Raw genomic sequence first — 23,209 nt, 5'->3', positions numbered from 1 at the left:
GTGGTCTCTCTCTTCTCTTAAAATACCTTATTGTATGTACTGTACTCACCCTTCTTGTGATGACGTGGGATAATAAATGCCTGTGTGGTGACGAAGTGAGGTGAGTGGTGCAGGCACTGTGATGTTGCGTTAGGTTTCTGCAGTCAGAAGGAGGATCATCCGTTTTCAACCACGTTTGACTGCGGGTAACTGGAAGTGCAGGATGTAAAACCCGGGGTGAGGAGGGACTGTTGGAGTCTGTGCCCTCACTTCTACCTCTCTGACAGTTTGTATTCAAGACTTCTAGAGAATGTAAGGTTATCAGTTGCTAACTCACCATTGTTATCTTTATCTGTTATAATTAATAACTTGGCAAAGGATCTTTTTTTCTCCAGCTCATGTTTTAAGTGTTCCTAGAAAACTTACCAGAGTGCCATTAATAGACATACAGAGCTGTGCTTGTTCCGTATGCTTTTGAACTGACTTCTGAGTAGTGGCTTCAGGGAGCCGGTGCTGGTTACCATACGTGTATTTAATTTAGATATTCCTTGCTTTTACAGTAATTTATTGGCCAGTATAGTAGCATTGACAGTTTCAATTTGGCAATTTTATGCTTACCTCAGAGTAGTAGAGGAGCAGGGGGAGTGATTCAAGAGAGAACCCTTGAGCAAAGAGGTGTGAAGATATGAGGGGTGAGCCAAATGATACCTGGGTAGCGAGAAGCCTCTATAAAGGGTTTGAAGTGGCCACTGCCTGGTGTTTTTAAAGAACACCATGAAAGCCCAGGTGGCTCAACTGAAACGTGAGTGGAGGGGAGAGTACTAGGAGATGGGGTCAGAGTGGCAGTCAGAGGACCAGGTCATGAGGCCTTGGCAATCCACCGTAAGGATTTTGGCTCTTTGAGTGAGGTGGGAGTTGTTGGAAGGTTTTGAGCAGTGGTAATGTGGACGGACTTGATTTTCTAAAGCATCACTTTGGTTGCTTGTGAAAAATGGACTCAGGGCTTTGGGCAGAAGTAGAAGGGTGAGAAGTAGATGGATTCTGGGCATATTTTGAAGACGGAACGAACTGTCGAAGTTGTTATTGGTTGGAATGTAGGATGTGATTGAGGGTGAAGTCAGGGATGTCTGCAGGGATTTTGGCCAGAACAACTGGAAAAATGAAGTTGGCATTTACTAAGATGGGGATGATTGGCTAGGGCGTATTTTTGGGATCAGGATGGCATTGCGTGCTGAATTTTGAGTGTGTTAGTTTTGAAAGCCTTCTTGAATATGTAAGGGGAAATGTGGATTTGGCAGTTGGATTCATGAGTCCAGCATTCAGAGAAGAGGGCAGATGCATAGATATTTGAAGCCATAGGTCTGCATGAGATCAAGAGAATGAGTAGACAAGAAGAGGAGTGTTCGCAAACCAAACTTGGACCTTCCAATGGTGAAGAGGTTTGGGAGAAGAGGAGAAACTGGCCATGCAGGATGGGGAAAGGCTGTGGCTAGAAGAACTAGCAGATGATAGTGCTGTCTTGGAGGCCAAGTGAGGGAAATGCTTTGAGGAGAGAGCGATCTCCTCATTAAAATTCTGTGAGTTCTGTGCACTGAGACTTGAACTTTGGACTTAACAGTGTCAGGATCACTATAGACCTCTACAGAAGTGTTTTCTTGTCAGAGTGGCAGAGACAAATTGTGTGAAATATTGCTATTACTTGATACTAAGAGTATTTCTAAAATACAGTTTCACCTTTTTATAAAAGGTCTTTTTAGTGAATGAATTTGGGTTCTAAGCTGTTTTTCCTTTTTTCATTTCCTTTGTAGCTATGATACTTGGGTCCATAGTAATGATGTTGATGCGGAAATTGAAGATCCACCAATTCCAGAAAAGCCATGGAAGGTGAGAGATCATTTTTTTAAAAAATTTATTCTTATATAACTTAATAGTTTTTCTCAGCTCTTTTTCACAACAGTGTTTCAAGGAAGTACAGAATGAGGATCTTCCTTTCTTGTCATCCTATTAAGCTGTCCATGACCACAAAGAACTCATTATCTAGGTCTTAGCAGAAATGTTTACAGCGGAGTTTGAGGAGACCCCAGAGTCCAGTTACATTGTGCTTTGAGGTGGTTGAGACAGGAGTGGGAGGAGTGCAGTTGAACCTTGGTAGTGTCATTTAGGAAGGCTGGAAGCCATGCCTGCACGGCTCTTACGATGAAACAGACTTATTTCATTAGTCATTTCTGTCACAATCGTAAGAGCCCATGTATCAACTCTTATTTTTCAACTTTTAATGTGGAAATAATTCTGAAAGTTGCAAGAACAATATAAAACAACTACTTTATAAAACAGCTACATTATGCTCTTCTTCCAGATTTCCCTGTTTTTAATTATTTCAGGATACTAATTCTTGAAACAATATAGTACCTGATATAGAACCCATATTCCGTTTACACCAGTTGTTCCAATGATGTGGTACGTTTTATACTAAGTCTCTTCCCTGATCTAGGATCCAGCTCAGGAGCACACACTGTATTTAGTTGTCAGATCTGTTTAGTATACTTTAATGTGGAACTTTCAGCCTTTCTTTTTCTTCTATGATTCTGGCATTTTTGAAATATATAGTCTAGATTTTTATGTTTGTTTTAGAATGTCTTTTTTTTTCCTAAAGGAATTTTTATTTAAAAGATTTTATTTGTCAAAGAGAGAGAGAGAGAGCACAAGCAGGGGGAGCGGCAGGCAGAGGGAGAGGGAGAAGCAGCCTTCCCACCGAGCAGGGAGCCCAACACATGGCTCGATCCCAGGACCCTGGGATCATGGCCTGAGCCGAAGGCAGACACTTAACCAGCTGAGCCACCCAGGCGCCCCAGAATACCATTGAATATCAGCTATTGATTCAAATGTCCTGTCTCTTTTGTTTCCTTTAATCTGAAACATTACCCAGTGCTTCCTTGTTGGTGATGCTGATCACCCAGTTATGGCGTGCTCTGTTGGCTCCACTGTATAGTTCCTTTTTTTTTTTTTCCACTTGTAATTTATAAGCAATCTGTAAGAGATCCTTGTAGGCCATACAGATACCCTGCTTCTCATCAAAATACTCTCCATTGCCCAGATTTAACATCCACTTGAAATTCTTGCCTGAACCAGTCTTTTCTTTGATGATTGCACAGGGATGATTTTCCATTCTAGCCCTCCCTCCACATTTACCAGTCGGCTTTCAGAGTCCTTCCTTTCCCCTCATTTACTTTTTTATTCATCTGTTACCAGTATGGGTTTATGGAGTTCCAATGTTTCAGTGGTCAGTAACTTACTACTTAATTATTTTGGTGCTGAAATTATTTCATATTTGTCTACACAGGGAAGGATTGTCTAGTCCCAAATTCTAGTGTACTCCCTTTGAAAAATTCTGTTGGATAATAGGAATGTGTGGGCTAGGTCTGTGGTTTCAGTATCTATATCTCCATCTGTATCTATGCAACATTCAGAGAACCCGTCATTTTTAAAATTCTTACCCAGAAACATTAACAAAAAAAAGCAAGAGAAGTTACCATGTGAAGGGCTTGGAAGAATCCTGAATCTGATTCTCACTTCTCCACTCCCCAACCTTGGCTATCCCTGAAAGGTCTCCACAGAGCACCTGTATACTTGACAGGGCGAGGTGATGGGTCTGATGATAGGTCTGTGTAAATGTCCTCTTTCATCATTCCATAGAATTTTGTTGAACGCATAAACATAGAGACATCCTTCATGCCTAGAGCAGTGACTAGGCCTATTGCTTTGAATGGCCTAATGCTGTTAAATGTTTTTATCAGTGGTTTTCATCAGAATGAAGAAGACATGATTAGTGAAATAAGCCAAATGGAAAAACATAAATCCTGCATGATACTGCTTTTATATGGAATCTTTAAGAAAAAAAAAAGCTCGGGGTGCCTGGGTGGCTCAGTCGTTAAGCGTCTGCCTTCGGCTCAGGTCGTGATCTCAGGGTCCTGGGATCGAGCCCCGCATCGGGCTCCCTGCTCAGCGGGAAGCCTGCTTCTCCCTCTCCCACTCCCCCTGCTTGTGTTCCCTCTCTTGCTGTGTCTCTCTCTGTCAAATAAATAAATAAAATCTTAAAAAAAAAAAAAAAAAAAAAGCTCTAGAAATAAGAGAGTAGAGAAATGGTTGCCAGCAAAGAAGGGCTGGGGGGAGTAAAGTTGGTAAAAGGGCACAAACTTGCAGTTGGGAGAAGAATTGTCTGACGATCTAATGTGAAACATGGTGACTAAAGTTGATGACACTGTATTGTATAATTGGAATTTGCTAAGAGAACAGAACTTAAATATTCTCACACATAAAAAAGTTAAGTATGTACCGTGATGGATGTGCTAATTAACCTTTCTCAGTGTGTATGCACATCAAATCATCATGATGTATACTTTGAGTATCTTACAATTTTATTTTTCAGTTATACCTAAATAAAGCTGAAATGAAGACAAATGACATGATTATCAAATTAAGGGCCAGTTATTAAAACCTCAGTCTTTGCAAAACCAGTGATGCTTTCTTACTATATGCAGTAACATGGAATAAAAATTAGAAATGGTTAAGTTGCCATTCACAGGTCTTTAATATTCTCATGGTTGGGGTTTTTATTTTTATTTTTAGATTTTGTTTATATATTTGAGAGAGAGAGAGTGAGAGAGAAAGCACATGCACGCTCGAGAGAGCAGGCGGGGTGGGGGGAAGGGGGAAAGGACAAGTGGACTCTGCACTGAGTTCTGGAGCCTGACGCAGGGTTCGATTCCAGGACCCCGACTGAGAGCATGACCTGAGCCAAAACCAAGAGTCTGAAGTTCAGCCGACTGAGCCACCTAGGCACCCTTACAATGTCATGTTTTTAAACTTTTATGCAATTGAGGCTTTGAGTTGAGAATAAGTCTGCTTCTTTAATGTTGAATACTTTATTTTTATTTATTTATTTTTTTAAAGATTTATTATTTATTTATTTGACAGAGACAGTCAGTGAGAGAGGGAACACAAGCAAGGGGAGTGGGAGAGAGGGAGAGGGAGAAGCAGGCTTCCCGCTGAGCAGGGAGCCCAGTGTGGGGCTCGATCCAGGACCCTGGGACCATGACCCGAGCCAAAGGCACACACTCAACGGCTGAGCCACCCAGGCGCCCCAGTGTTGAATACTTTAAAAACTGTAATTATTTACTATTTATATAGATACACATGCTTGAATGTGGTTTTAGGTTCATGCGAAATGGATTTTGGACACTGATGTTTTCAATGAATGGATGAATGAGGAGGATTATGAGGTGGACGAGAACCGGAAGCCCGTGAGCTTTCGTCAGCGAATTTCAACAAAGAATGAAGAGGTATTTGGTTTGGCACCATTTTTCTCCACTTGATGTTTCTTCTTTCTGGGCCTCACTGTTGTCAAATCTTCATTAATAAGCTCTGACATACAGTCCAAGGTGCATCGCTCGTCAGGTATGTGGAAAAGTTAACCAAATGGCCATACGACCATCTCAGGAGCTGGCATTCCCAAAGAAGGGGCATGACGCTCTCAAAGGGTCATGGAGATGTAAAGTGGCATATGCAGTGTAGCAGCGGTGTAGCTGATTTTGTTTTCTAGGTCTGATTTTAATTTTGTGAACCAAATATTATTATGGGATAATGTAATTTAGTTGGTTTTTCAAGGGAGAACTAATTTTGTCTTAATATTCTTTAATAGCATTGTTACTGTGCACACAGTAGTTAGTACATAGTATCGGCCTCAAAGGTCTCAAAGGTAGAGTTCAGCCCTTTTTAAGGTGGGATGATGTGGCATTTATTACTCTTTAATCCTTTAAGAAGCCCAACTACCAAAAGTTTTTACCATGGTTCTTGAGAAGCCACAACCTGCGAGGTAGGTGTGTCACCCGGAGGGAGAGGAGTCTGAGAAGGCTTAGATGTATTGGTGTTGGCTGATGAGTGCTTAGGTAAGATTCTCATTCCCCTTCACTGGAGCCTGACGCAGGGTTCGATTCCAGGATCAGGTTTTTGCTTTTTGTTTTGTATTGTAGTTCTTTGAAAAATTTCTGAGACAGAAATACTTTTAACTGTTCACTTAGAATGTACCATTCTCTCATACCTGTTTTCAGCCCTGAGACTTTCTTACTAAAACTCTTGGGCTCACGACGTGTATTTTTTATTTTTAAGAAAAATATTTTATTTTATTTTTTTATTTTTATTTTTTTAAAGATTTTATTTATTTATTTGAGAGAGAGAATGAGATAGACAGAGAGAGCATGAGAGGGGGAGGGTCAGAGGGAGAAGCAGACTCCCTGCTGAGCAGGGAGCCCGATGCGGGACTCGATCCCGGGACTCCAGGATCATGACCTGAGCCGAAGGCAGTCGCTTAACCAACTGAGCCACCCAGGCGCCCCAAGAAAAATATTTTAAAACTGGGTCTTGTTCATATTCCTTCTTTCTTTTTTCTTTTTTTTTTTTTTTTTAAAGATTTTATTTATTTATTTGACAGACAGACACAGCGAGAGAGGGAACACAAGCAGGGGGAGTGGGAGAGGGAGAAGCAGGCTTCCCACTGAGCAGGGAGCCTGACGCAGGGCTCGATCCCAGGACCCTGGGATCATGACCTGAGCCAAAGGCAGACGCTTAACGACTGAGCCACCTAGGTGCCCCTCATATCCTTTCATTTTTAATTGGTCCTTATTTGCTGTGGAATTTGACTTAAATTTTATTTTTTATTCAGCCTCCCCCCCCCACACACCCCATACGCTTAGATATTTGCTTTCCCTCAGTGCGTTTCCAACCAATCTTTTTTGTCATTAGGAATAGTCTAATTTCTACAGCACATTATTAAAGAGGCCTGTCTGTAGCCATCTCTGTTCAGATTTAGATGGCCTATGTATTAATTTATTCACTTATTTTTAGCGTGATTCTATAAAAATGCATTTAATATCTCTTTTTAAAAGTTTAACTTCAGACTTACCATACAGTGTGGACAGTTTAGATTTTCTTTAAAACTTCTTGTGTAGGCCTGTAAGATGACTTAGATTCCAATTTGATGCTACTGAGCTTCTGAAAGGAAACAGAGAGTTGTAAGGAGTATGAAGATACCAGAGATGATGAATGTTTAATTAACGTTCTAATCTCTGATTTTTTTTTGGCACCTCAGGTACAATACTTTGGATCGTCTTAGGTGTTAATTCTTTATTGTCTATTTTATTAAATCCATAATTATCATCTACAGGTTGACATTCGTATTTCGATGTGTATCCTGCAACTGCTGAACTCATTAGCTCTGATAGTTGGTAGATTCCTTAGGGTTATCTATATATAAGATCATGCCATCTGCAAATAGGGGTATTTGTACTTCTGTTAGATTGACTTTTAAGTCATAAGTTGCAATCTTATTTAACATCTTTTGTGTCATAAAGTTTTCTCCTGTTTTACTGACACGTCAGGACTAGTTTTTGATACACTTTCACAAGATCATTCAGCCATTGTTTGTATTTCATTAATTAAATAGCATATGTTTTGTATTTTCCAGTAATTGTTGAAAATGCTTTTCCTATCTGGAAGCAGAAGGTGAACAGGAACAGTTTTTAGCTGGACAGGATTTGGGCATGTCTGTTTTGTAGCACAGTTTGAATACCTGTGGGATGGTTCTAATATTTCCATTGGTGGTACATCACCTGGAAGGTCAGAGAGTCTTTTTTTTTTTTAAGATTTTATTTTTATTTATTTGACAGAGAGAGAGAGACATCAAGAGAGGGAACACAAGCAGGGGCAGTGGGAGAGGGAAAAGTAGGCCTTCCGTGGAGCAGGGAGCCTGACACAGGGCTCGATCCCAGGACCCTGGGACCATGACCTGAGCTGAAGGCAGACGCTTAACGACTGAGCCACCCAGGTGCCCCTGGAAGGTCAGAGAGTCTTGACTGCTGGTCGTTTAGGATGCTCTGAGTGGTATTGGTATTATCTTTGTGAAACTCATCTTTGGACAAGGGTTTATAGAAACTGAGGAGTCAGAAAAGCTGGCTGATATTTATTTCCATTTACTTCTTCCTAGCCAGTCAGAAGTCCAGAGAGAAGAGATAGGAAAGCATCAGCTAATGCTCGAAAGAGGAAACATTCGCCTTCCCCTCCGCCTCCTACACCCACAGAATCCCGGAAGAAGAGTGGAAAGAAAGGGTAAGAACTGCAGCATGATTCAGAGGCATTAAAACAAACTGCAGAGGGAATTCCAGATTTTTACATTTATACTAGAAGTTTTGCTCAAAGGAAGTTGTCTTACTTTGACTTGGTAGATGTCTTTGCTCTGATAGCTCATCTTGTCAGATGTTATCTGATGGCCATCTTCTGTTGTATTTATGCTAAGGCACCTTGCATACAATCTTTTTTTAAATCGATATGTATAGTGAAATAATCACAATAAATCTGGTTAACATCCGGCACCACACATAGTTAATAATAGTTTTTTCTTGTGACGAGAACTTTTAGGATCTACTCTCTTAGCATCTTTCAAATGCACAGTACTGTGTTAACTGCAGACCCCATGCTGTATATTACACCTCTAAGGTTTATTTTATAACTGGAAGTTTATACCTTTCACCAACTTTCCCATTCTCCCCCAGCCCCTACCTTTGGCAGCCACCAATGTATTCCCTCAATCTGTGAATTTGTGTTTTTTTTTTGTTTTGTTTTGTTTTTTAGATTCCACATATAAGAGAGATCATCTGGTATTTATTTTTCTCTTAGTTATTCCTCCTAGCAAAATGGCCTCAAGGTCTATCCATGTTGTCCCAAGTAGCAGAATTTCCTTTTTAATGGCTGAATAATCTTCCATCACACACACACACACACACACACACACACACACACACACTCTCTCTCTCTCTCTCTCTCTCTCTCTCTCTCACACACACACACACACATCACATTTAACTTTGTATTCCACATAAACATACTGTGATATCTAATCTGTATTTAAAATATAGCCACTCCAATTCCATGATCAAATTCTGAGAGAAACTATTTTTCTCTCTCTGGCCTAGCCATGGGAAGGGGATGAATATTTGCCTTCTGGATTAGAGCTTTGGCTCACAGCTTAGAGTAGAAACCATGTTCAGAATCTTAAAACTGAAACAGATCTTTGAAGTATCATAAGCGTCTTTATCTTAAGAAATAGAGATTGAGGTTCAGGATAGGGAAGTAACTTTTCCAAGGTCACATAGAGATTTTTCTTTAGAGTCAAGATTCAAAGCTGGACTCTCGGCTTCCTATTACTGTATCCTTTCAACTAAGTTCCGTCACGTTCACCAAGGTCTGAGGGTGGATTATTTGGCTCTTTGTCTTTCTTTTCCTCTTCCCCTATTTTTCCTTCCCCTTTCTTCATCTCCTTTGTAAGATGGCCATCTGATGTTGTATTTATATCAAGGCACCCTGAATACAGTCTTTTCTGTATCTAATTATATATTGAGCAGTGTGGCTGGTAAGGAATTTAAGAAATTATATTTGCCATAGTTAGTGTCTCTTTCTCTGATTTTACCACCTGTCCCATTTGTGATCAGAGTGACTCATAGAGGAAATGAACCTGTGTCTGTTTCATGTTGAGCAGAGTGCCTTGTTCAGGGCATCACATTTGTACTTTAGTGAATCTTGCTTGAGTGGGGTTTCTGGTTTCTTTTGAGTAAGTTGTTGTGGGGATCAAGTGAGACTTTAGAGCCCCTGTGCAGTGTCTGGCCTGAAGTAGGTACTTAATAGTTGGTAGATAATACTTAACATTTATTATTGTATATTAAGTAGATACTTAATTTCTGGCTTGCTTAGCTTGTCTCACTCAAAATTTTTTTAATTTCAAAGAGGTTAAGTTTAGTCTTATAAAATGACAGATGCAAAATTTATTCTTTTCATGCAACCGGAAATTTGTTAAATTTCTGGCAGTTGACTGGACTATAAAGATCTACTTGTTATCTTCTCTTCATTAGCTTCCTTTTATTGACTTTTTCCTATAGCCAAATTAGCATTTTTTTATGCCCAGAACATGCCTTGAATCATGTTATTTCTTTTTAAAATTTTTAAAATTAACATATAATGTATTTTGTTTCAGGGGTATAGGTCTGTGATTCATCAGAACCATGTTATTTCTTGAACGGTAGGGTTATCTGAAGCATTGTTAACCGTGTATAGAAGCTATTAGGGAAGTTAAAAAATTCTTAGTTTTATAAATAATATTAATGAGCCAGTCATAGTCATAAAAGGATGTTGTTATTTTGTCAAGTCACATGTATTATGATAGAAAAAACCACAAAAATAGATTTTTCTTTAGCAATTAGTGAGAGTAACCTTATTTCTTAAATCTCTAATCTGAGTCTTATGCTTGATATGCAGGGAATTGAGGGCTTCCCTGATGTCCCTGTGAAGAAAGCCATACAACTTTTCCAAGTGTTCCTGGGCCTGAAATCGATGTACCCTTCTTCCCACTTAGGGGCTGAGATGCAGTGCCAGGACACTAGTGGTCCCCCCAAAAAAGACGTGATGTCTAGGAGGCTCACAGTGATGGTACTGAGCCTCTACTCTGAGTATAAAACCCACCAAATGGAGTTTCCCAAAGTAGATGTATGTATATCCTTCAATTGAATACAGCTGTCTTCTAATGAGCGGTCATTCAAGTTTTATGTTAAGTTTCCTTTAGTGAAAAGACATTGACATCTGTTTTCCTGACTCTTGTTTTATTGACCTTCCCTTATTTTGTCTCCCTAATACCTTTAGGTTCACAGGCTTTTGAAAAATTGTCATGCAGTTTTTATTAAAAATTTAAAAAATATTTTTACCTATATACCTGATTCTAACCTATGCCAGTGTGTGGTCTGTCATGAAGAGAACTCTGCTCATGCTCTCTGCAGTGTGAGGACTCGGGCTGGCCCACTGTATATTTCCACCAGCTCTTTCTCCACTCCTCACTTCTTTGTGTTGCTTCCTGCCTGTTCCTTCCCAGAACAGGTTATCTCTTTTCTTATGCCTCCACTCATTATCCTGAAACATTGCCTGTCCTGAAACATTGTGAATTGTTACAGTTCCCAAGATTTAGCTTAAGTGTCACTTTCGATCTTGATTATGTCTTGTTTTCTTGGTACCCTTACTCGTTTCTGGTACACATCATGTTATATGAAGTAGTTGATAATTTCTATCCTGTATCCCCTGTAATTTTTCAAGGTAAGGAGTCTTTCCATTCTTGTTTGAACCCTAGTCTGCTTTCTGGAATGTGTTAGTTTTAAAAATAAACTAAAGAAAGGGCGATGGCAGTTTTTACACACACACACACACACACACATTAGTACCATCCTAAGTGATTTTACTTTGCAGTTTGATATTTGGATGATACAAAGAGCCAGGAAAATATGGTTGTACATATCTTTGAGAAAATTTCTTATGTAAGTGATTGTTTATGTGAGATAAAATATGTGCCATATTTCCTTAGCAGGTGTTCTTTTATTACATAATTTAAGCCCCCTTTAGGATACTGTCTGTGATTTGTATAGTAGAATTTCTGGGGCCATTTCTTCCTCCCAGTAACCTTTATTTTCCTGGCTGGTTAGATGTAATTTGGGAATGTACCTAATTTGTTTGGTTTCTGTTTGTCTTTTAAAAGAGATTCTGAGCATAGATTCTAACAATGAGGATAAAGCCTCTGAAATTGTGTGCTATGAGTAGCTATAGTCAGCCTTTTTATATTTATATGCATTGTATGTTTTAGCCAAGCTAGTCTTTATGGGAAGCGCAGAAGTCAGAAAGAGGAAGATGAGCAAGAAGATCTTACCAAGGACATGGAAGACCCAACACCGGTACCCAACATAGAGGAAGTGGTGCTTCCAAAAAATGGTTTGTATTCTTCTGCCTAGACTATGAGAGTATTAGATGTGATTTAATCACTCTGTAGCAATGCCATGGGATGAATCATTTCTTGCTCTGTGCCCCCAGTTCCCAACTTTCAAGGTGCAAATGTTTCTTCCCTTTCCCAATCTTTTGGTGTACTTCTGCTACTTATTGAGAAAAACACCGTGACCAAAAAGTTCTCTAATGGGGGCGCCTAGCTGGGTCATTTGGTCAAGCAGGTGACTCTTGATCTCACGGTTGTGATTTAAGCCCCACATGGGCATAGAGCCTACTCAAAAAAAAAAGAAAGAAAAAAAAATTCTCTAAATTGAGCAATGCTTTGAAATAAATGGTTTTTAAATCCCATTAGAATCAATATACAGATGAGAAGGTGGCGTATTATCTATGACATTTTAACCTATTTAAATAAGTTATTGGGAGAATGTTAGACCCTTTTAACTATATTTGTGGATTTGTCTGTTTTTTTCCTTGATTCCTGTGAATATTTTTTCTTTTAAGTATTTTTATTCATGTACTTTGAAGCTCTGCTATTTAAGGGCATATACACTTAGGATCATCATGTCCTCCTGATGAATTGACTCTTATGTCGTGTTTGTCTATGTGCCATAGTAGTACTTGTCTTGAAGGCCAGGTTCTCTGATGATAATAAAGCCTCATCACACCACACCCTTTTATTTCTACACTTTTTAAAATTAGTCTCCACTGTACTTGACTTCAGCAGAGCAGTTTGTAAATTACACAAGCTTTGTTCTTACATGTTAGATTTCTGACTTACATCTCTCTTGCATCCTGTTACTTTCAGTTTGATTATGTAAAGCATGTCGATTTTATTTTTTTTATTTTATTTTTTAAAGATTATTTATTTACTTACTTGTCAGAGAGAGAGACAGTGAGAGAGGGAACACAAGCAGGGGGAGTGAGAGAGGGAGAAGCAGGCCTCCCGTGGAGCAGGGAGCCTGATGCAGGGCTTGATCCCAGGACCCTGGGATCAGGACCTGAGCCGAAGGCAGACGCTTAATGACTGAGCCACCCAGGCGCCCCAAGCATGTCGATTTTAAACAGCATATTGTTGAGCTTTGCCCGCCTCCCCAGTACACATTTTTTGTTTTTAATTGCAGTATGTGGTCCACTGAAATGTTACAGAATTATTGATGTCATTGGGCTTAAGTCTGCCATTATGATAATTTTTTTCTATTTGTCCCTCTCTTACCTCCTCCCTTCTTTTGCTTTAATCCACTACTTTCAGTGTTCTGTTCTGGCTTCTGTGTTTGCTCTTCTTCTTCTTCTTCTTCTTTTTCTTTTTTTTTTAAGATTTTATTTATTTATTTGAGAGGGAGCAAGAGTGCATGAGTGGGGGTGGGGAAGTCCAGAGGGAGAAGGAGAAGCAGGCTCTCTGCTGAGCAGGGAGCCCGATGGAGGGCTCGATTTCAGGACCCAGGATCATGACCTGAGCTGAAGGCAGATGCTTAACCAACTGAGCCACCCAGGTGCCCCTGCTTTTCTTTTATTTTAGAACTTCTATGACTTCCTTTTTTATATAGCATAGTTCTAATTGAGATATTCTTCACATAGCATAAAATTTACCAGTTAAAGTATATTTTTATCACTCCATTGGTTTTTTTAGTGTATTCATTATGTTGTACAATCACCACCTCTTAATTCTAGAACATTTCCATCCCCCTGAAAAGAAACCCTATACTTACTGGGGGTTAGTATAGATTATCTCCTTTCTCCCATATCCTGGCAACCACTATTCTGTTTTCTGTTATATAGATTTTCATATTCTCTATTTGATTTTTACCTGTTTTTTTCTCAGTGGTTGCTGTAGGGATTACAATATGCATCTTTCAGTTGTTTTTTTTTTTAAAGATTTATTTATTTATTTTAGAAAGAGTGAGTGCGAGCGGGACAGAGGGAAAATGAGAGAATCTCCAGCAGTCTCCATGCTAACCATGGAGCCCCATGGGTGGCTTGATCACAAGAGTCAGACGCTTAGCTGACTGAGCCACACAGGTGCCTTTCGTTTGTTTGCCTTTTTTTTTTTTTAAGATTTTATTTTTAAGTAATCTCTAACCAGTGTGGGGCTTGAACTTACAACTCCCCAAGATCAAGAATCGCATGCTCTACTGACTGAGCCAGTCATGCACCCCCAAATACCTTATTTATTTATTTAAATTGTATTCATTTAAGTATTCTCTATACCCAGTGTAGGACTCGAACTCACAACCCTGAGATCAAGAGTTGCATGCTTTTCCCACTGAGCCACCCAGGTGCCCCCCAAATATTTATTTTAAGTAAAAGAGCTATGAAGGTGGTGGTAGTCCTAACAGATAACTAACTGAACTATAAAAGCTATAATGAAATAGTATGATTTGGACACAGGAATGTCGCCGAACCCATCAGTAGAGTAGAATGTTTGATTCAGCTGTAGATCCATGTTTGTTTATCAATTTAATTTATTGTGAATTTGGCAGGGCGAATTTGTGGGAAAAGACCAAACTGTTCCATAAATACTTGTGGAAAAAATTTAGTATTGTTCTTTGTGTCAAAAATAAGAACTTAAGCTTCAGGTGGATTAAAGTACCAAATTAAAATGTAAAAGTAACCTTCCAAATATTAATGTACTTTAAGCAAGTGTTAGCTTTGGGGGAAAATATTCATTAGCCATTTAACAAAGAATTAGAACTCTAAATTTGTATAAAGATTCTTAACACCCTATAGATCTAGTGAGGGGCAAAGTATTTTGTACTGGTAATTTTATCAAATTTCGGGGCCAATAAATGTGCAAAAAGATGCTCAACTTCATTTAACCAATGATATGTAAATTATTAAAGGAACATTTTTCATACATTAGATTTTCAAAACTTAGAAAATAGATGATTCCCAAAGTACAGATGTTTTGAGGAAATGGGTACTCTCAAATGCTATTGGTGGAAGTGTAAATTGATGAAGGCACTTAACACAATTTGGCTATATCTGTTGTTTTAAAATGTGTATATCCAGTAGCAGTTTTAATTTCAGAGCTCTCATTTTAAGTAATTATATGCATGCTTAAAGGTGAATATAAGAATGTGGATTACTTTGCTGTAAAAAATTGCAAATAAACTAAGTCTCCATTAATATAGGACTAGTTACCTTATGACCCACCCATGGACATAGTGGATTTATTGAAAATGAAAGAGATATAATTTAACTAAAAATACATAACATGGAAAGGTCATACAGGCACACTCTTGAATGAGAAAAGTAGAGTGGTAAGGAAGAGCACAGTATGGGTAACATTTCTATTTTTGAAGTCTACATAGTTATGTAAAAGGTATTAGTTCTCCCTCAGCTTATCTAAGTGAATGCCACAAAAATGGGAATCAACAAATGCACAGAAAATGTAATAAAAAATACTTTTGGGGAAGGGATTGAAAGGTTCTTTTCAGGTTTTGCCCTATATATTTTTGTATTGTGTACTTTTGTCATGAAAAAATATTGGTACTTGGGAAATTACAAAATGCAGTCTGTTACAGTAAGTGTTAATCTTTCTCTGTTGGGCTTGGAGTTTTTCATGATGGTGAACTCTGGATGACAGTGGATTTACATTGAGATTCATGTAGTTTTCAGTCGTCTTTTATTCTGTTCTCTTTTAAAAAAGTAGAACTTTTCCCCTAAAACATGATTTTTTTTTTCTTTCTAGTGAACCCAAAGAAAGACAGTGAAAACACACCTGTTAAAGGAGGAACTGTCGCAGATCTAGGTAAAACCAAAGCAGTCTATAGACTTCTGTGTTGTTTTCTCTCTCAAAGATTTAGTTCTTCTGATAATTCTTTCTTCCCCAAGAGATGTCACTTCCAGTTGCTACCTTTTTGGTCCAGCACAGACGTTGACCATGGCCCCCTTAGCACCACTGTCATTTTGTTTGCTGCCATATCAGGAAATTTAATTTCCTGTGATCCATTTTTTCCATTCTTACCAATTTGATTTTGCATCTTCAGAACAAAAGTCTGTTGACTCTTAAATGATTTATTTTCTCAAGTATTTCTTCTAGCTTTCTAAATAGTGTAAAATGAGAATCACATCATCTGCTCATAGTATTTACAAGTTACAGAGTACATTTTCACAAGTAAGGCATAATCCTTGGATGTGCTGTCGGGTAGACAAGAGGAGTGTAGTCACTTTCTTCAGTTTAAAAAATAGAGGTAGTTTTAAACATCTTTGTTCTTGAGTGTTATATATGGATCTCGGTTTCTTTCTTCACTTGTAAAAATCAAAGGAGGGATGCCTGGGTGACTGAGTGAGTTAAGCGTCTGCCTTCAGCTTAGGTCATGATCCCGGGGTCCTGGGATTGAGCCCCATGTTGGGCTCCCTGCTCAGCGGGGAGTCTCTTACTCTCTCTCCCTCTGCCCCTTGCTCTTGCTCTCTCTCTTGCTCTCTCTCTCTCTGCTCACATCTTTTTTAAAAAAATCAAAGGAGAACCTAGTGTTTTCAGTGTATACTACATTTTTGACGTTCAGGAATTTTACACTTGGAAGGGGTATTCGAGATTTCCTTATGTGGAAAATGAGACGGCAATTTCTCTATCTCTTCAGTAGGTGAATTCTGTATTTCAGACAAATTGCAGAGATTCTTTTTTTCCCCCAGAGATCCTTTTTTTCCCCTTAAAGATTTATTTATTTTAGAGCGAGAGTGCAAGCGCATGAGCTGGGGGAGGGGCAGAGGGGGAGAGAATCCTCAAGCAGACTCCCTGCTGAGTGTGGAGCCTTACTCAGGGCGGGATCCCAGGACCCATGAGATCATAACCTGAGCCAAAATCAAGAGTCAGCCACTTACCCGACTGAGCCATCCAGGCGCCCCTTTTTCAGAGATTCTTGATGACAGCTATGAGTAGGTAGTTAGGAGAGTTTTTTTTTATTTCATTTCACTACACCCTCCCTTTTCTGACTTAAAGCCTGCTATTTAACATTAGTGGATGACTCCATTTTTTTTTTTTTTTTAAAGATTTATTTATTTGACAAACACAGCAAGAGAGGGAACACAAGCAGGGGGAGCGGGAGAGGGAGAAGCAGGCCTCCTGCTGAGCAGGGAGCCCGATGCGGGGCTCGACCCCAGGACCCTGGGATCATGACCTGAGCTGAAGGCAGACGCTTAACGACTGAGCCACCCAGGCGCCCCTGGATGACTCCATTTTTGATTCTGTCAAAAGCAGAAGTAGAAAATTGTCTTGACAGTTTATGTAAAGGTGGTGTTAGGTCAACAAACGAAAAAGAAGTGCTGTCAAAACATTCCTCTCAGTTATCTTTAACATTATTAATAGAATATCAATAACAATAACTTCCATTTTCTGTAAGTTTTTATATTTTCTGTTCCACAACTGGTACCACTGAATCAAAGGCCAGGAAAACAAAACGAGGTATATGTAGTCTTGTATATTTTCAGTAATGTAGCAGGGTAAGTGTTAAGACTTGATTATCTTCACTGAGACACTTTGTTAAACAGAATGATAGGGTGTATATTAAGTATATATCCTGAAAGGAATCAATCTAGTTTTAAGGGAGTGGACAGTTGTCCTTTTAGAGGTGGAGGTAAGTATTAGAGTGTGTATGTAATAGACTTTATCAGAGGAGTCAAATTGAAGCCATTTTTAAGAAACGGATAAAGGTGTCAATTGGATTAAGATTTTTAGTGCTGGGTATAAGAGATCTTCCCTTTGTGTTTGTGAATGGTTTGAGGTCTAAATAGTAAGGGTATTGTGGCTGAAGGTGCTGCTCATCACAGCTGGAGAGCTAGAGTCAAATGGAATTTGAAGCTGTTGTCCTGGCCTCTCATCCAGGGACCAATGGGCTTTCCATGTATTATTTAATCATCTGGCTTTCTGCATTAGGTATAACCTGAACCATGCCAGGGGTAACTGATCCATCCACTGGGACTTCCTGTTCACAGAGTTGTTTATTGTTTTAACTGGTCCACATTATGCCTTATGTGTCACCTAGCTACGTATACCGAGTCCTTCCTTCCTTTCTGTCTTGAGATCTCTGAAAGGGCAAGATCCAGGGGCTGAGGTGAAAGTGTGATTGCCCACATCTGGAAGGAGGAAGAGAACATTTATTACTACTGTTTATGAATCAGTAAGCAGGATGTCTCTCCCTCCTACTTTAGTATTATCAGAAGTCTGTTTCCATCGGGTACCAAGACTACATCAGGGACAGAAATCTGTCAAACTAAATTTAAATGGTATATATTTTGACCAGAGAGAGATCATTAGGTTGTGTTCCCACCATCTAGTGAGAAATTGTTTATCATGTGGTTTATCAAGATCAAAAAGTTCATTTTTGACAACCTTATTTAGATCCCTTCGTCACTTCCTAGAATAAAAGTAGTTGCTGTGCAGAGCTGGATGACCATAATTTATTTACCACACAGTGAATCCCATATTCGTGCTAGCAGGTGTTTGTCTAACTTAGAAATCAAGCAACAGTGTCCATCTCTGTTTTGCATGAGTACCCGCCAGGTACTCATTCTACCTTTGTTTGCATTTCACTGCAAAACCATGTTAGCCCTGTGTCATTGCTGAGGAAATAGAGGCTGGAGGGCTTCAGTAGTGTTTCCAAGCAGATAGCTATTAAGCGACAGAGCAGTGACTCAGGTCCGGGTCTGTCTAACTTTTGTGCCAATGCTTTGTGTCACCGCACTCTTCTCTTGTGCTGTGCTCATTTCTTCCAGCCTTTATTCATGCTCAGAGTGGCCTTGGAGATCTGTGACGGCGGCAGGTCCACCCCCACCTGTGGCCCTTTGACCAGGCTGGTTCCCTCTTTATTTGGAAGGGTCCACCCACCCAGCGCCTCTCTAAAATATATTGATTTATTTTCCTCTGATACCATCTGATACCTGTTCGTGTGTTTTCTCTTCTGTCTCCTGCCACTCCTAACTGGAATGTAAACTCCGTGAAGATGGGACCTTTTCTTGTTCTTTATTGTGTCCTTGGCATTGGGACCATGGCCGGCATGTAGTAGAGGCACTGTATGAAATACAGTTGAAAGTTTGAGTACCACCTGTTTGTCTACTACTGATCTTTGTATATTCTCTAAAATAGAGGTTGGCGGACTTAACCTGGAAAGGGCCAGGTAGTAAATATTTTAGACATTGTGGGCCATATGGTCTCTGTCTCAGTTAATCAACTTTGCCATTGTAATGCAAACGCAGCCTTCATTCATATATAAACAATTGTCCACACAGGCACTTTTCGCTGTGGAAATCAGCTGCCTGGTTTAAATTATACTTGGGTTTACTCCTGTTCTTTTGCAAGGCCAGCATTTATGTCCTGGAGTCCTCTATCCTCAGAATATATTAACAGCCTTACCAGGACTTCATAGTGATTGATGTTCACTTTTCTTTTCTCCTCATTTCCTTCACTGATGTCCTCTGAGATCTAAAATGTCATTACTTTGTTTCATCAAATCTCAGGAGTAAGAGCCCCAATCAAGTCCTTTACCTGTTATTAGCAAGATCATCACTAAGATAGTAGCCCAAGCAGTAATTAATTATAAATTCCCTGTTGTTGGAAATTTTTAATTATTAATGCTTTGAAGTTCTACTCACCTTTGTGCTTCTGTGTACGATTTCAATTTACTGAATTACTAGAGGTGGATTTGCTTTCATAATGCTTTATTTCTTTCCTTTTCTCTGCATGTAACAATTTAAGTTTTTAAAATTACCTGGAAGTTTTCAAGTAATCCAAAGAGTGTTTACTTGATTTTTAAATAAATCATATATTTTGATTTTACAGATGAGCAGGATGAAGAAACAGTCACAACAGGAGGAAAGGTAACAATTTAGTTAGGCCTGGTGCACAAGTAGCTGTCTGAGGGGTCCTGTGTATGGAACAGTAGGAACACGGGTTAGAAGTGTCCTTAGAAATGTTTAATTTTGAGGCCATTCTGATTTTTTGTTAACACACCCCTGAAATAATTTGTCTTTCTTGACTCTGAAAATTTTATTGAGAGGAAATTTCTATCTCCTCATGAAGTGTTCCTCTTACGCTATAATTTCTGGTTCTGTCATCCCCTGGTTGCAAGGTAGTAATCAGAGCTGACTGCAGTGTTCCAAGTGTCCTCTGACAGGACAGGTAAGCAGGGACCACGTCGATTGCCTTGATTTTCTCACTTCTATTTCTGTGGGTACAACTCCAGCCCACAGCCTTTGAGCATACTGTTAACCTTTTATGAGCCCTCACAGCACCTTCCTGTTTCATCAGTCCTGTGGTAGAGACATAGCAATAATGATGTTGTTGAAAGGTGTTGGATTTAAGGCAGGATTTTACTTTCCTTTTTAGTAAATAGCCCATTGTTCATTCAAACTGTCATATTTGACTATGTTATTAGTTAGGTGTAACTAATCCCTACTCCTTGAAATAACAGTCCCCTTGAAATAACTCCCTTACTTTGCTGAAAATGGATAGTTCTTTTTCATTGAGTTAGAGAAATCCCCCAAATTGACATTTACTGTATTTTTTTATACATTCAAGGAATGAACCTACTTATGATAGGATTTCCCTGAAAATGTTCAAGAAACTCATCTACATAAGGCTCTTTAACTGAATTGTTCTTATGATTCCTTTTAAGATTTTATTTTATTTTTTAAAGCTTTGGTTTTTTTTTTTAGAGAGAGCGTGCGTGACTGTGCATGCGCAAGTGGTGGGGAGGGGCAGCGGGAGAGAATCTTCAAGCTGACTCCCCACTAAGCGCAGAGTCCAGTGTGGGGCTTCATCTCAGGACTCATGAGATCATGACCTGAACTGAAACCAAGAGTTGGACACTTAACTGACTGAGCCACCCAGGCGCCCTAAAGATTTTATTTTTAAGTAAGCTCGACACCCAGTGTGGGGCTCGAACTCACAATCCCAAGATCAAGAGTCATATACTCCACTGACTGAGCCAGCCAGGCGCCCCTATGATTTTTTTCTTTAAAATTAGACTTCTCTTTACTTAGAGAGCTACTTAGGAACCATTAACAGATGTTATATTTGTAAAAAGATGTCATCATTTAGTGTAAATACTATTGTGTGGTAGTGAAAGAGACTGAAATAAAAAGCCAGACAGTCGACATGTAGATTTTTTTTTTTTTTTTATGCCAGTGGCTGGGGTATCTTGAAACTAAGGCCAAGTCTGTTGTAAAATTGAAACCAAAACTGGTTAGAAGTAGTTACTCTTAACAGCTGGTCCCATAATGTCATCCCATGTGTTCCCCCTCATTCTGATAATTAAATCATAGACTATTGGCTTTTTTTAATTGCAGTGCCAGTCTTTCCCTGGTTTTCCTGAATAAAGGAAATTTTTTGTGTTATAATTGAATCTGTGAAATCTACATCTCAAAAACTCATTAACCATGAGCATATTTTTTACTAGCTCCCCTGATTTGGGAAATAACATTTCTTACCTTTGTCATCAAAATTGCTTCAGCATCATTTAATTAACAACCAGAGTTTCCTTGGGGCTTTCACACATTACGTTTTTTTCTATATTCATTGATCTTAAGGAAATTATTGTCTTAAGTTTCTAGGCAGTAACAGTAGATCCTCACTTCAAATACTATAGCACAGGACATTTATGATGAATTAACTTAAAAGGTAGAAATTAAACTATGGAGCCAGTATGAAAGACTACGATTCAAAATTTGACTGGTTCTTAATAGAAAAAAATTTCATAAGAATAAAGACAGTAGGGCGCCTGGGTGGCTCAGTTGGTTAAGCGACTGCCTTCGGCTCAGGTCATGATCCTGGAGTCCCTGGATCGAGTCCCGCATCGGGCTCCCTGCTCGGCAGGGAGTCTGCTTCTCCCTCTGACCCTCCCCCCTCTCATGTACTCGCTCTCTCTCATTCTCTCTCTCTCAAATAAAAATAAATAAAATCTTAAAAAAAAAAAAAAAGAATAAAGACAGTAAAACACCACAGATGAAAGCTTGATAGATACAATGGTATAATAGAAAATTGGAAAACATCTGAATGTCAAAAAACTTACTTCCTGTGGTATTCTTGATACAAATGTTTGATCAGAAGTTAATTATGAAGAATCAGTAAGATAAATAGAGATTGTTAGATATTGCATAAGTAATTTGGCCTGGAATTTTGAAACATTTGAATGTCATAAAGTACCCCCCTCAAAGGGAGGCAGGGATTAAAGGAAGCTAAAGAGATGTGAGTATCATATAATGTGGATTCCTTGATCAGGTTCTGGTTTGGGGAGAAAAATGTATAAAGGGCATTTCTGGGTTAATTGGAAACATGTGAATGTAAACTGTGTATTACATGATACTTTTATTTAAAAGTAATTATTATTACTCTTTAGTGGTAGCATAAGAAATGTTCTTGGGTTTTGACCCAAAGCAATGATTTTGAAATTACTGTTTTAGCCAGGCAAGGTTTTTAGGTGGAATCATTTGTAAAACCTCCATAAATCTGATAAAAATCAGAGCTTATAGTAGTGAAAGTGATTGAGAGTCTAGGCCCTCAAACTGGGTTTTCTGGAGTTATACCCTGCTTACAACTTACCAGCTCTGTGCATCATTTTCTCATCCATAAAAGAGGTGATAATACCTGCTGTTTATTGTGAGGAATGAATGAGATAAGGTGCATACGGCCACTAGCAGATACTTACTGATCAATCTTTGGGGTAGGGGAAGGCGTGTCATTATGCCTCATTAGTGTCCTTTAGTCACCTTCTTATAAATAACTTGAGAACTAGTAATTTAGATTTGTGACCCTAGGATTAGATAAAACTGGCCAAGTAAGAAGCAAGCTGTTGTGGGAAAAGTTCTGGGCCTTCTCTGAGTTGATTCCCTCATCTGTAAAAGGGAGGAATCTGCTATGTCATCTGGACATCTTATGAAGGTACTTTAAAAACCAGAAAGGCTGTTTTTATTTGAAATTTGTTTTTCCGAGCCTTGAAATTGGATCAGATAGCTTCATTTTGTGCCCTAATATGAGAAGTTTGGAAAGCTGTTATTTATGTCTCTGCAGTTCTCTGTTTCTCTAAACTCTGGCTTCTTTTCTATAGGAAGATGAAGATCCTAGCAAAGGTGATCAGAGTCGCTCACTTGACCCTGGAGAAGATAATGTGACAGAGCAGACCAATCACATTATTATTCCTAGTTATGCATCATGGTTTGATTATAACTGGTGAGTGGGCCATGTACACCTGTGAGTACGGTACTTAGGTGTGGAAGAACTTCCCTGCCCAAATCCCTTTGTCGCTAATCACTGTCAGATTGGATGAAGGGAGATGGAAAGTGATTTTATTTTCACTTTGGAATGTGTTCTTCAGAGCAGTTTAGGGATTGCAACTAAGTTGTGTTGTACCTAGGGATTGTAAAATTTTGTCAGCTT

The 23,209-nt window shown here is 39.1% G+C and overlaps 1 protein-coding gene across 1 annotated transcript in view; it reads left to right on the top strand.

Moving 5' to 3' along the window:
• Nucleotides 1–23,209, top strand: part of SMARCC1 (SWI/SNF related, matrix associated, actin dependent regulator of chromatin subfamily c member 1) — a 173,068-nt gene that overhangs the window by 58,025 nt on the left and 91,834 nt on the right. Inside the window, exons 8-14 of the mRNA XM_032412625.1 lie at nucleotides 1,788–1,863; nucleotides 5,193–5,318; nucleotides 8,018–8,139; nucleotides 11,705–11,829; nucleotides 15,530–15,589; nucleotides 19,616–19,653; nucleotides 22,881–23,002. Coding sequence (XP_032268516.1) covers nucleotides 1,788–1,863; nucleotides 5,193–5,318; nucleotides 8,018–8,139; nucleotides 11,705–11,829; nucleotides 15,530–15,589; nucleotides 19,616–19,653; nucleotides 22,881–23,002 — 669 coding nt within the window. The remainder of the gene's footprint in view (nucleotides 1–1,787; nucleotides 1,864–5,192; nucleotides 5,319–8,017; nucleotides 8,140–11,704; nucleotides 11,830–15,529; nucleotides 15,590–19,615; nucleotides 19,654–22,880; nucleotides 23,003–23,209) is intronic.

Source organism: Phoca vitulina, unplaced genomic scaffold (genome assembly GCF_004348235.1).
Source record: "Phoca vitulina isolate PV1807 unplaced genomic scaffold, GSC_HSeal_1.0 scaffold13, whole genome shotgun sequence".
In the NCBI taxonomy this organism is placed as follows: Eukaryota; Metazoa; Chordata; class Mammalia; order Carnivora; family Phocidae; genus Phoca; species Phoca vitulina.
The sequence above is the reverse complement of the archived record's forward strand: the minus strand, read 5'-3'. Positions and strand labels throughout refer to the sequence as shown.